The sequence below is a fragment of the Bufo bufo genome, chromosome 2, assembly GCF_905171765.1.
Source record: "Bufo bufo chromosome 2, aBufBuf1.1, whole genome shotgun sequence".
Taxonomy (NCBI): Eukaryota; Metazoa; Chordata; class Amphibia; order Anura; family Bufonidae; genus Bufo; species Bufo bufo.
Window position 1 is genome coordinate 585803470 of NC_053390.1, and position 14052 is coordinate 585817521.

At 42.9% G+C, this 14052-nt stretch overlaps 1 protein-coding gene across 3 annotated transcripts in view; it reads left to right on the forward strand.

The window, feature by feature from the left end:
• The window catches only part of GSTCD (glutathione S-transferase C-terminal domain containing), a 173362-nt gene that overhangs the window by 50954 nt on the left and 108356 nt on the right, over positions 1 to 14052 (forward strand). For 2 of the 3 annotated variants that reach the window (XM_040418246.1, XM_040418245.1), the window contains exons 3-4: positions 730 to 1167; positions 6832 to 7083. In XM_040418246.1, coding sequence (XP_040274180.1) covers positions 730 to 1167; positions 6832 to 7083 — 690 coding nt within the window. The remainder of the gene's footprint in view (positions 1 to 729; positions 1168 to 6831; positions 7084 to 14052) is intronic. The other variant, XM_040418247.1, reaches the window with a different exon arrangement.

Genomic DNA, 14052 nt, shown 5'->3' on the forward strand with positions numbered 1-14052 from the left:
CAGGACATGTGCAGCAGGTTGCCCAGCGTAACACCAGGGAGCGAGTACTGGCAGCGCTACGCTTAGGGGCAGATTGGCCATAGACCTGGCTTGCAGGGAAATTCCAGGTGTCTGCCACTGGCCAGGTGAGCTCTCAGCAGTAATTATTGCTGTGAGAAGTAGGTACCTGTACCCCACTAGCGACTGCACATGCAGCTGCTGTGGCCCCACATCTGATCTCCTGAGCCCCCTGCTGTATATCTTTACCAGAGACAACTGGAGGAGGAGGACAGAAAATGGCATCTATTGATGACCACCGCAGAGGGCAGCTTTTGGGGCAATATATTGTGCTGCACTGTGGTATATGATTCTGTTGGGGCGGTATTTTGCGCTATGGTACTGCTAACTAAAGATGGCAGCCTGCATGTGTTCGCTGGCGAGCACTGCGAACTGACCATCACTGATTGTAATCACTTACATACTGTATATCATTACATTCACACATTTAAACCTTCATTCAAAACTCCTATGTGCGTTCCTTTTTTTTTGGTCAATGAGTGTATGTATTTAAGGTAAATTGAGAAGATGACACCATAGCCCTTGATGCTGCCCAGTAAATAGTTTCTCTCACTTTGTGTCACGATGCAGTAGGTATACATTTTGCTGTTTGCGTGCTCTCTCTCCTACCTACTCAAATGTGGGGTTTTGGCATATTTTAATATATGAGTTACTGTAATCTTTTTTTTGCAGGTTAGCCAGTGGACCAGGCTCTGTGAGCTCAGCATCCCATTGGCGGTGGAATCCTTTCTGAAAGAGCCATCTGCCACCATTCCTCCAGAAGTTTTTCGGCTTGAAAGAAAGCTTGGCGAGCCAGTCAGAGTCCACAATGATGACAAGATACGGCGACAAAAGATGCAGCAGCAAATTAAATCCAATGAGACAGGCAAAAAGAAGGCAGGACAGGAAGAACCATTTGAGGGAAGCCTTGAGAAACCTCAGAGTTTGGAGCTGACTGCAGCTTTGTCCAAACTTAGTGTTCAAGATGTGCCCTCTAAAATGGCAAGAGAACCTGCGCACATCAGGAAAGCAAAGACCTCAGACCTCCCATCTCTTGAACATGTATTTGCCGAGGGCCTTTATTTTACTCTGACTGATGTTGTACTACTGCCTTGCATCCATCATTTTCTGGTAAGAATCTCATTCGTTCATTCTCCTTGGGTGAAATCATTTAGATCATTTTTTAGAACTTGTGCATGCATCATTTTATTGTAGCTAAGTGACAAAGACATTTTTTTGGAGCAAATTTGCTAAAGAATAAATAAGAAAAAGTACTATTTATTTATGGTTGAAATAAAACTCATGGGGCCACTTTTATTATTTGAATATGCCACTCTTGTGGTGTGAAAAAGTCGCAAACTCAATGTTTCTCCACCGACCTCGCCACTTTCCTGAAAAAGGAGCGTGGAGAGGGCAGTGAGGGGGCGCGGCTGGCGTAGATTTCAGTTCCGGTGCACGGACTGCCGAATACTGCACCTAATTTCCGACAAGGCGTACGCCTCTTCATCTGGTGGTTCCAGATGTCAGACCCCCACCGATCTGATATTGATGACCTATCCTAAGGAGAGGTCATCTGTATCTACTGTATAACCTGAAAAGCTTGTGATCTGCTAATCTGGTTTCCTGTAATGCAGGGATCTTGTACTTGTTCTTCTACACCAAGAGGGTTCATGGTCTACCCCTTTACTTTATAAAGAAATCTTCACTTCGAAAAACACCAAATCTTGCAAACCAATTTTTGCAATAGGATATGACCGGGTGGCAGCGACATGATTGTGGACTGGGGGGCCCTGTGAGTGAAGTAAAGCTCTGGGAAACTACTTGTGACCTACCCTAACAACGTCGGGAGTGTAGACACATTTTACATTTATGAGATAATAATACATTGCTTTGGATAAGAAATGAAAGTCATTAAAGCGGCTATCCGACTGTTTGTGACTGATGACCTGTCTTTTGGATAGGTCATCAGCATCTTATCAGTGGGGTTCTGACACACGGGACCCCCACCAATCAGCTGTGCCCAGGCCACGGGACAGATGGTCGTGACGTCACTGACCTAGGGTAAGCACTTGCTCTTGGTGTTTTTTGCAGGTGATGACTTTATACCTGTAGAATGTCATATTACAGGGAAACGTGGGTAGACACGTCTTCTATGGAAACAAAGCTGTGCAGACCCGGAGGCTCCATAATTACAGCTGATACCTTCTTCAGTAATTAGTGGTTTCTGATATCACATGTTCAGACTACTGTCATGGCCATCATCTTTTTCCACTAGCATGTCAAGCATGTTGTCTGCATCAGGAATCATAGTTTAGCTGATTCTGTGATTTACTATTATTTATTGAATACCTGTTGCATGTATAGCACAGATATAGTATATAGTACTGTACAAAGATCATATAAGTTTGTGTTCACGACTAATGCTCACAGTCTCCTATGGAATTGGCCTGACACATGTGTACCGGCATAGTAATCCTCGTTCCTCAACATGGCGGTGTGATTTACTCACGTGATTAAGGGTGCATTCACATAACCGTATAAATGGATCCGCATCCGTTCCGCAATTTTGCGGAACGGGTGCGGACCCATTCATTTCGGCCCCGCAAAAAATATGGAGCATGTCCTATTCTCTATATAGCGCCGGCCATGTGTGGTCCGCAAAATGGGGAATGCACACGGCCGGTATCCGTGTTTTGCGGATCCGCAATTTGCGGACCGCAAAACACTTACGGTCGTGTGAATGCACCCTTATTCTGTTCTGCACAGGGACTGAAAGCGTTCAGTACATGCCCAGATTCAGGCGTTTCTTCTGCCTGTATCCATGCATGTTCTGAATGCTTTCCACTCCTGCATAGAAGAGGACACGGCAGGGAGGTGGTCACGTGGGTAAACCATGTTAAGCGCTATGGAAGGTACAAACACATGGTGCCCATTGGCAGCAAGGGGATTTCAGTGTAGCTCTAGTCTTTATGTCATTACAGAAAGTGACCATCCCCCACCGTTCTTTCAAGGGAACATTTTAACTAATTAACACTATCGAGTAATCCATTTTTCTCATCTCTTTGTTTTCTGCATTGATATTTTTTATTTTCTTTACATGATTATGGGCAGCTATGTTGCCAAACCTGCTGGTCTGAGCTGTGAACAGCAGTTCAAAGATTTGCTTTACAGCAGCCTCATGGTCATATGAAATCTCGGTCAGGTCTCTTTGATTGACTTCTATGAGGAAGTGTTGTGGCATGCTCTGTTACCTATACAAAGTTTATTGTGCAGGGAGGGGGAAGAGGTAAGCTGTAGCCATCATCTATTGTCATTGGTGCATACTGCACTATTTATTTTTAAATTTTCTTACCATCTTATTGTTAAAATGATAATTTACAGTTGTAATGGTAAAATAGCGGAAATAATTGTTATATATTGGAGAGAAGGAGACTGGGTAGTGGTCACGAAGCACGGTAGCTATGTATTCATCTTTTTGATAATCATTTGCGTGCAGTGAAACTGTGCATAGTTTGTGCTTTGTAACCCATCTGAGGAAATCCTCCTCCATTGTCCTCTCCATATATCACCTGCTTCAGTTCCTGGCAGGTATTTAACATGTTTAGAACATGTGAAAAATGCTTTGCTTACTGGAGCCATACACTGGGGTTAATAGACTGTGAAGGCCAATTAGAAAGTTCCTCTGTAGCTACTTTAGGTGTATTCTCTTAGGAGCATGGTGACAGTTTCCCAACAAACGTTTTGTGGCTTTTTATTTTACATTTATATGTTTTATGGTATCTTATGTGGAAAAAAAACATTTCAGTAAAGTATTATTATTGATATTGGAACCACTACAATGGTCAGTTTACTTTTATATATGTTAAAGGGATTATCCCATGACTAATCTAAAAATGAAAATCAGAAATCATACAGTACATGACAATCTCTTTCTAACAAAGCTAGAACCAGCCCTGTACCTCACATGGATCCAGAGATCTCCACATTCATTGCTCTGCTAGATTCATATCAAGCTGTCAGCTCAAGGGGAGTGTCTTTTCTGCTACAGCTAAGAGGGCGTGTCTCAGCTCTCCCTATCACAGCTAAGGGGGCGTGTCTCAGCTCTCCCTATCACAGCTCAGGAGCCCGTTGAAAGATGAAACTGAGCATGTGCGGCCTTCTCAGGGAGCAGGTCAAAGAAATAAGAAAAGAGAAAAAAACACTGTTGGCGCTATACAGATATATTTTTTGAAATAACTCAGTGGCTATGCAAAATTTTTAATCCCATGCAATTACAAAAATATTCAGATCCAGGTGCTGGTTTGAAAACTGTAGAATATTTTTTTGTGGGAGAAACCCTTTAAGTTGTCTTGTTTATTCCATATACTTCACTTTATCATGCAGTTAAGCGAGTAGCTTAGTCGCACACTGCTAGTAGTATTCTTCTTTAGAATTTCCTATCAAGTAACATCAAGAAAAACTCCAGAAAAACTCACAATGAACTGTGGTTCAGTAAATACGTGCTTTGCTTTTAATGAATCTGCGGCTGATGTTGATGTTACGTTTCGGTCAATTGCGGCCTTTATCAGACTACAACAGAATACGGAAAACAGCACAGCACAGTTGATTGTGAGTTTTTCTGGAGTTTTTCTTCATGTATCATGCAGTTAATGGCCTCCTATGTTTATTTTGTGTTAGTAGCTACTGGTATTCCATTTTCTAAGTCTTCAAAAAGTCAGTGGTGTATTAAAAAAACCTTGGAAAGACTTTTGGCTAAACTGTGTGTATGTTTAGGCTGGGAGCAGGGTATGTTCACATGACGAATTTTGAAAATCCACCTGCAAAATTTGTTGCAGAATCCACAAGTTTTTCACCTTTTTGATGCGGTTTTCAACACTTTTTTTTTAAACCAATAAGTGTTTATTTCAATACAAAACTGCATTGTCAGCTCCCGACACGTGTGGAGCTGTTTATTTATGCTTCACATGTATTTCAATGGGCGTTTCAGTGCAGATTCCGGCCCAAAATATGGTATGCTGCCTCTTTATCCACGTGGAAAAAAAGCAAGTGCTGCTTGCCATTGAGGCTGTTTTGAGGCGGAAACACGCTAAAATCAACATAAAAAACTCCATGTAAGGGCTCATTCAGACGACCGCATGAATGGGTCCGCATTCGTAGTTCTGTTCCGCGGCTCCGCAAGAGAGATAGAGCAAGGACTAGTCATTTCTATCATAGTGTCAGCCTTGTCCGATCCGCGAAATGTGTATCCCACATGGCCGGTATCCGTATTTTGCTGATCCGCAATTTGTGGACCGCAAAACACTACTGCCGTCTGAATGAGCCCTAAACAGGCCCTTACACTTTCCAGTAATGATTGATTGTTATATATTAAAAATTTGATTTATTGATTGATAAAGATCTTTTTTCCAGAACCCTCACCATTTTCCTCAACAAAGTGCAGGAATCTCCTCGGCAGTGCTCAAGTGTTTCCGTAAAATGTAAAATCCTTAAAGTGAAGCTGTCTCATTGAAGATGGTACCTGAGCTGCAGGCAGCATGTTATAGAGCAGGAGGAGCGGAGCAGACTGAGAAAAGATTCAGTATAACCTGGACTTCATTCATTTATATTCCTGCTCATTCTGGAAGCGGACCTATTCATGATTGACAGCCTCCCCTCTATGACTGTGTACAGAGATTGCTGTCTATCACTGATAGGGACGCCTGCTTGACTTCAAAGCCCAGAATGAGCTACAATTTAAATGAATAAATTACAAGTTTTGTTGAATCTCTTCCGACAAAACTATATGTCAGACTGCTCAGCTCCTCCTGCTCTGGCAGATTACACTGCATTTTTACAGTGACAGGCCGCCACTAGGGGGAGCTCAGTGCAAAGACATTTTTATAGCTTCCATTGCACTGTATAAAGTCTCCCTAGTGGTAGCTGCAGGCAGGCAGGTTTGTAATAGGCAAAGCGGAGCTGGATTTAGCAGAATGTATTTATGCCAGTTGTCTACTGTAAACACATTCAGGAATTTGCTGTTTAGGATTAGTATTGAGTGAAGTGAGCTTCCAATGGTACACCCGAAGTCGCTTCGTTCAAAATTTAGGATTAATACTGTACGGAGATCCGTCTCCGTGCAGTATTAGAATGTATGGGCTCCGATGAGTTAGTTTCGCGAAGTCACGCTTAAGTTCGGTAATTGATTTTTAAAGTGGAAAACACTTTTAAAACTTGAAACCGAACTTGGGTTCGGTCCCGAGGTACCCCTTTTCCCATTTTGACACCAAAAACTTTTTATACTTAGAAATGATAAAGTTATCCCAAGCCTTATGTTTCTGCATTTTATTTTGTCTATTATACCACCACTTCTCCATAAATCTATTCTTATTCATAACAGATAACTGAATAGTTGAAATCTCAGGGCGCCTTCATCTTCTTGCCATCTTCTTACATTTAAGGCAAAGTTTCTTGTAGATGTTTGTGTGTAAGTGCCGAATAGCATTTTGACAATGTGCCGGGTGTCTTCTTTAAGAAAATATATGGGTATGGGGGTTAGCTTGATATTTTTTTTTTTTATTAAAATTTTATTTCTTAATGTCAAAACATTGAAAATTCTCCTGGCTACCAGAGGTGCAAAATGTCCAAACACACCTGACAATGAAAGTGTTGAAGGTAGAACATGTATAAGCTTCTCTTTTGTAGACGGCAGTGCGGTTTAGTCGCAGTATTTTGACTTTGGGGTCAGGTTAGTGTCTAATGTGGTTCTAGTTTTTGGAAAACATGCAAAAAATAAACCTTCAATATGTTTCATTTTAGGTTGCTCTCCAGAAGGTATCACCAGAGAAGATTTATGGGCTTCCTCTATTAACGGACTGGTATGATCGGGTCCTCCAGGTCCAAGGTGTGCAGAAGGCAGCTGCTGCATCTAATATATCTTTTCTCCATTTTGTTAAAGTGGATTCCCAGCACCGAGAGCCACCAGCATCAACTAAAATAGACCCAGAAGAAAAAGTATTTCCAGAAAGCCACTTTCTTGGAGGCCCCAGGCCAACTATGAGTAAGCTAAAAGTAAGCTCATCCAAATGGATATATGTTCCAAAAACAATACAGTAGTGGGGGGTGATTAATCAAATTAATTCCATTCATTGTCCCCTTTTGTGCCAGCCTATTTTGTTTATAAGAAAAACCTAAATTCACATTTGTTGCCTGGAGTGGTGTATCAGAGAAGCCTGTGTGGAGTCTATTCAGGGGTGTCGGAGATTGAAAAGACCTCACACAGACTGTGCTGATACACCACTCAGGATCACCACAGGAACCCTGCTCTTATTGAATCTGAGCTCCTACACTAATAGCCAGAATCAGAGATAACTCAGATCCCGAAAGCTTAAACCTCTAGATGCCACAGTCAGTAGTGTCCACGGCAGCGATCCCTCAAACCCAATTGCGGGAAGCTGATTCATTGCCTTGGCAGCTGGGAGCCTAGCGAAGGCCCCCAGGCCTTCCGTGACTATGCCTATTAGGCTAGGGCTACACGACAACACATAGGGCACAACTACACTGCAACATGTGTCGCGCGACATTGATGTCGCACAACAATTTTTATAATGATAGTCTATGGTGTCGCACTGCGACATGCTGCGACTACAACGCGACAGTCGCAGAAAAATCCATCCAAGATTGGATAGCTTTTTTGCTACTGTCATGTGGCAGTCGCATCATCATAGAGACTATCATTATAAAAACTGTCGTGCGACAAAATGTCGCACAACACATGTTGTCGTGTAGCCCTAGCCTATCACCCTAGAGTGATAGGCTGTAATGCAGAGGTATTCTAATGCATTAAAAAGCAATGTCCCCCAGTGGAACAAAAAAAATAAGAATTATAGGTTCATAAAAAAAAAAATCCATAAAAAAAAATGTTTTATTTTGTAAAAGTGGTAAAAACACAAACATATATTGTATTGTTGCGTTTACAGCAACCCCTGTAATAAATATAGTTTTGTGCCTATATATATATATAGGAAAAAAACCACTGGCAGCACCACCCTAGGAAGTATGGAAAAACAGGACGGGTGCAATGTCCAAGTACGGTAAAAGGTGCTTACCCACTTATAGAAAACAAAAATCGGACTGCACTCCAAGCAACTCTTCAGAAAATGTGTTTATTCACCCATTTGGTGGCAAAAGCGACGTTTCGGCTCAAGCATGAGCCTTTCTCAAGCATTGGTGAACAGTAAATAGCAGGTATATAAAGGTGTGTCAAATACATACAATCAAACAACATAATTGATGCATTAAAAATTAGGGTTGTCCCGATACCACTTTTTTAGGACCGAGTACAAGTACCGATACTTTTTTTCAAGTAGTCACCGATACCGAATACCGATACTTTTTTTAAATGTCATGTGACCGTTTTGGGGGATCTGTGGATCTGTGGATGACGCACTGTCATGTGGGGGATCTGTGGATGGCACTGTTATGGGGATCTGTGGATGGCACTGTTATGGGGGATCTGTGGATGGCACTGTTATGGGGGATCTGTGGATGGCACTGTTATGGGGGATCTGTGGATGGCACTGTTATGGGGGATCTGTGGATGGCACTGTTATGGGGGATCTGTGGATGGCACTGTTATGGGGGATCTGTGGATGGCACTGTTATGGGGGATCTGTGGATGGCGCTGTTATGGGGATCTGTGGATGGTGCTGTTATGGGGGATCTGTGGATGGCACTGTTATGGGGATCTGTGGATGGCACTGTTATGGGGGATCTGTGGATGGCACTGTTATGGGGGATCTGTGGATGGCACTGTTATGGGGGATCTGTGGATGGCACTGTTATGGGGGATCTGTGGATGGCACTGTTATGGGGGATCTGTGGATGGCGCTGTTATGGGGATCTGTGGATGGTGCTGTTATGGGGGATCTGTGGATGGCACTGTTATGGGGATCTGTGGATGGCACTGTTATGGGGGATCTGTGGATGGCACTGTTATGGGGGATCTGTGGATGGCACTGTTATGGGGGATCTGTGGATGGCACTGTTATGGGGGATCTGTGGATGGCACTGTTATGGGGGATCTGTGGATGGTACTGCTATGGGGTGGGATATCTGTGGATGGCATTGTTATGGGGTGGGGGGATCTGAGGATGGCATTGTTATTTGGTGGGGGATCTGTGGATGGTGCTGTTATAGGGGATCTGTGGATGGAACTGTTATGGGGAGGATCTGTGGCTGACACTGCTATATGTCATCCACAGATCCCCCTCATAACAGTGTCCCCCAATACACCGGGCCCCGCCGCTCACCGAAGTATTTATAAACGTGAATCCTTATCCTGTTGTTAAGTTGAACTAACGCTGCCCTCTCTCATGTTCCCCTGTATCCCCCTGTATCTCCACAGCACTTACTTAAGCTTCCATAGCAGGCAGAGCGGACGGCACCAGTAACGTCACTCACTGACGTCGCGCGCCTGCTCCGCCTGCTTCACTCATAAAGGGGGCGGAGCAGGCGCTCTACGTCAGTGAGTGACGTTACTGCTGCCGTCTGCTCTGCCTGCTATGGAAGCTTAAGTAAGTGCTGTGGGGATACAGGGGGGACATGGGAACATGGGAGAGGGCAGCGTTAGTTCAACTTAACAACAGGATAAGGATTCACGTTTATAAATACTTCGGTGAGCGGCGGGGCCCCGCCCATAGTTACGCCCATAGTATTCTATTTATGTATCGGGGCGGGGTATCGGCGGCTGAGTACCGCCGAGAAAACTCGGAATCGGTCCCGATACCGATACTAGTATCGGTATCGGGACAACCCTATTAAAAATAATACATACATACAATATACAAATATGTGCAAAGACCGCATAATGGTCATGATTATTAAAGTGACTAGTGCATTACATACAAGAGATTTCCAAGATACAGTAGATTACATGTCAAAATACCATAAGACATATAATTGATTACATCTGTAGCTCATCAATATATCATTCGTGCATCAACCATAATAGTGCACATGTGCAAATAGGGAAGACTGATGATTTACTACCTGGGGTAATGCTGTCGCCCACATATACAATAGCGCTGTTCCGCGCGTTCTCAGGAGACCAGTGCGCATGTCCCAATCCATACACATCATCCCGGAAGACCGATGCATAACAGTGCCGCCTACTGATGACGTCAGTGGCGCACACAATGGCATGTCACCGCCTTCTCCCAATGATGCCTCCACATCGCGGCGCATGCGCAATAGGTGCAGCAAGCTTGTTTGCCGCCATATTAAATAAGGGAATCCGAGCAGAAGAAAGATAATCGTAAGATCTGTCGCTTGCTACCCTCCTCGTTCTCCATATTCAGTTGTTGTGGTTGAATCCCACAATAACGCAGGGTGGATGAGTGACCATCTTTTCCAAAATGGTATACTCTATTCCACTAGTCACCCCAATACCAGCGGCACGTCAGTGTCGTCAGTATTGTAGGATCTTATCCTGCTGAAGCATACAACTGTGAGGGTACTCCTCATATAACTGAACGATTTGGGACAAGCGGCAGTATATATCTACTACAGGAAAATATAAATTGCTCATTCCCAATTTTTTAAAAAATCTTGGCGGGACATACGCTTGGAAACCAAAAGAAAAAACTATATCTGTCTCAGCATAGTTATTTTTTCGTGGGCTCATCATCCACCAATCAGGTTCATCAGTTTTCTAAGGTGCCTTCTGTGCAAGTGTATCTAGGAAAATAATATGAAAAGTGTCAATATCATAAAATAGTAAAGTTACCCATTACATTAAAATCAATTAATTACTCATAATTATGTGTTTACATTTTTTCTTATTCTTTTTTAAACCAATGAATCTGTCAACCGCAGAAGGTATTTTGGAACCCACATCAATGAAACACAGGGGCAAAATGACCTCCTCACAATCCTCCACCATATCTATAATCTATGTTTAAACCTTTAGGATGCAAACTTTGTAATGTCTGAATCCAATGCATTTCTCTTTTTTTGAGTAGAGATACCCGATCTCCACCCCTCCGTGGCATTGGAACTTGATCCAGGATCCAACATCTAAGATCTTTTTCTTTATGTCCCAGTAACCCAAAATGTCTGGGCACTGGCAGATCTTTGCGTCCCTTTCTGATTGTGTAACGGTGATTATTGAGCCTAGTTTTAAAATCTGTGGATGTTTCGCCTACATATAGGAGTTGGCATGGACAGGATAGGACATAGACCACAAATGCAGAGTCACACGTTAAGTGAAACTTGATGGGGTATATTTGTCCCGTTTCAGGATGTGTGAAAGTCCTAGATCTACAGATCAGGCTACAGTTAACACAATGTAGGCACGGGAAACAACCCGTGCCCGATGGTGCCAACTTGGTCTGCCTGACCACAGATCCAGGTCCCACGTCCGCTCTCACCAGTTGGTCTCTTATGTTTTTGCACCTACGGTAGGCACATAAGGGAGATGTTCCAAATTCTGGTACTGTTTTTAAGCAACTACCAAGTATTGGCCAGTGTCTTTTCAGGATTTTATTAATAGCGCCGCTGTATTCTGAATAGGTGGATACAAACGTAATCCTTTTCTGTATCTTCCTATTATCCTTACCCTGCAATAGGGAATCCCTATCCACAGCCAGCGCTTTTTGTCTCTGCTGTATAAGCAGTTTCTCCGGGTACCCCCGTTGTTTAAATTTGACAACCATGCTGTCAACCGTATTTTCTAGGGCTTCATTATCTGCTACTATTCGCCTGGCTCTTAGAAATTGCGAGTATGGCAAATGCTTTACCATACTGCGTGGATGACAACTTTCGTACCTCAGCATCATGTTCCTGTCAGTGGGTTTAGTGTATAATGATGTGGATAACACTCCATTCGTGACCACGACATTAGTGTCAAGGAACTGAACTGAGGTATCAGAGTAAGTCACCGTGAACTGTAGCTCACTCTCTGCACCATTAAGGTACTCATGGAAATCCAACAACTGTTGTTCGGTTCCTGTCCAGATGAGGAAGATGTCGTCTATGTATCGCCACCACCCCAAGATATATTGGGCATGGTGGGACACATAGACGACATCCTCCTCAAATCTTCGCATAAAAATATTGGCGTACGTTGGGGCCACGTTGGACCCCATCGCCACGCCACGTTTCTGGACATAATATGTGTCCTGGAAAAGAAAATAGTTGCATTCTAATACAATAGTAAGAAGCGAGACAACAAAGGCGCAAGCCTCCGGTGTCATTGATGACATATCCAACATCCTTTGTACCGCAGCTATACCCCTCTTGTGGTCAATAGAGGTATACAAGGATATGACATCAAACGAAACCAGTGTGATCCTACCCACATCTTCAAGATTAACCTTGCTCAATTTTGTCAAGAAATCTGACGTATCTTTGATGTAAGATAATCCCCCTGTAGAGAAACCTCGTAGCACCTTGTCCAACTCCTATATGTAGGCGAAACATCCACAGATTTTAAAACTAGGCTCAATAATCACCGTTACACAATCAGAAAGGGACGCAAAGATCTGCCAGTGCCCAGACATTTTGGGTTACTGGGACATAAAGAAAAAGATCTTAGATGTTGGATCCTGGATCAAGTTCCAATGCCACGGAGGGGTGGAGATCGGGTATCTCTACTCAAAAAAAGAGAAATGCATTGGATTCAGACATTACAAAGTTTGCATCCTAAAGGTTTAAACATAGATTATAGATATGGTGGAGGATTGTGAGGAGGTCATTTTGCCCCTGTGTTTCATTGATGTGGGTTCCAAAATACCTTCTGCGGTTGACAGATTCATTGGTTTAAAAAAGAATAAGAAAAAATGTAAACACATAATTATGAGTAATTAATTGATTTTAATGTAATGGGTAACTTTACTATTTTATGATATTGACACTTTTCATATTATTTTCCTAGATACACTTGCACAGAAGGCACCTTAGAAAACTGATGAACCTGATTGGTGGATGATGAGCCCACGAAAAAATAACTATGCTGAGACAGATATAGTTTTTTCTTTTGGTTTCCAAGCGTATGTCCCGCCAAGATTTTTTAAAAAATTGGGAATGAGCAATTTATATTTTCCTGTAGTAGATATATACTGCCGCTTGTCCCAAATCGTTCAGTTATATGAGGAGTACCCTCACAGTTGTATGCTTCAGCAGGATAAGATCCTACAATACTGACGACACTGACGTGCCGCTGGTATTGGGGTGACTAGTGGAATAGAGTATACCATTTTGGAAAAGATGGTCACTCATCCACCCTGCGTTATTGTGGGATTCAACCACAACAACTGAATATGGAGAACGAGGAGGGTAGCAAGCGACAGATCTTACGATTATCTTTCTTCTGCTCGGATTCCCTTATTTAATATGGCGGCAAACAAGCTTGCTGCACCTATTGCGCATGCGCCGCGATGTGGAGGCATCATTGGGAGAAGGCGGTGACATGCCATTGTGTGCGCCACTGACGTCATCAGTAGGCGGCACTGTTATGCATCGGTCTTCCGGGATGATGTGTATGGATTGGGACATGCGCACTGGTCTCCTGAGAACGCGCGGAACAGCGCTATTGTATATGTGGGCGACAGCATTACCCCAGGTAGTAAATCATCAGTCTTCCCTATTTGCACATGTGCACTATTATGGTTGATGCACGAATGATATATTGATGAGCTACAGATGTAATCAATTATATGTCTTATGGTATTTTGACATGTAATCTACTGTATCTTGGAAATCTCTTGTATGTAATGCACTAGTCACTTTAATAATCATGACCATTATGCGGTCTTTGCACATATTTGTATATTGTATGTATGTATTATTTTTAATGCATCAATTATGTTGTTTGATTGTATGTATTTGACACACCTTTATATACCTGCTATTTACTGTTCACCAATGCTTGAGAAAGGCTCATGCTTGAGCCGAAACGTCGCTTTTGCCACCAAATGGGTGAATAAACACATTTTCTGAAGAGTTGCTTGGAGTGCAGTCCGATTTTTGTTTTCTATAAGT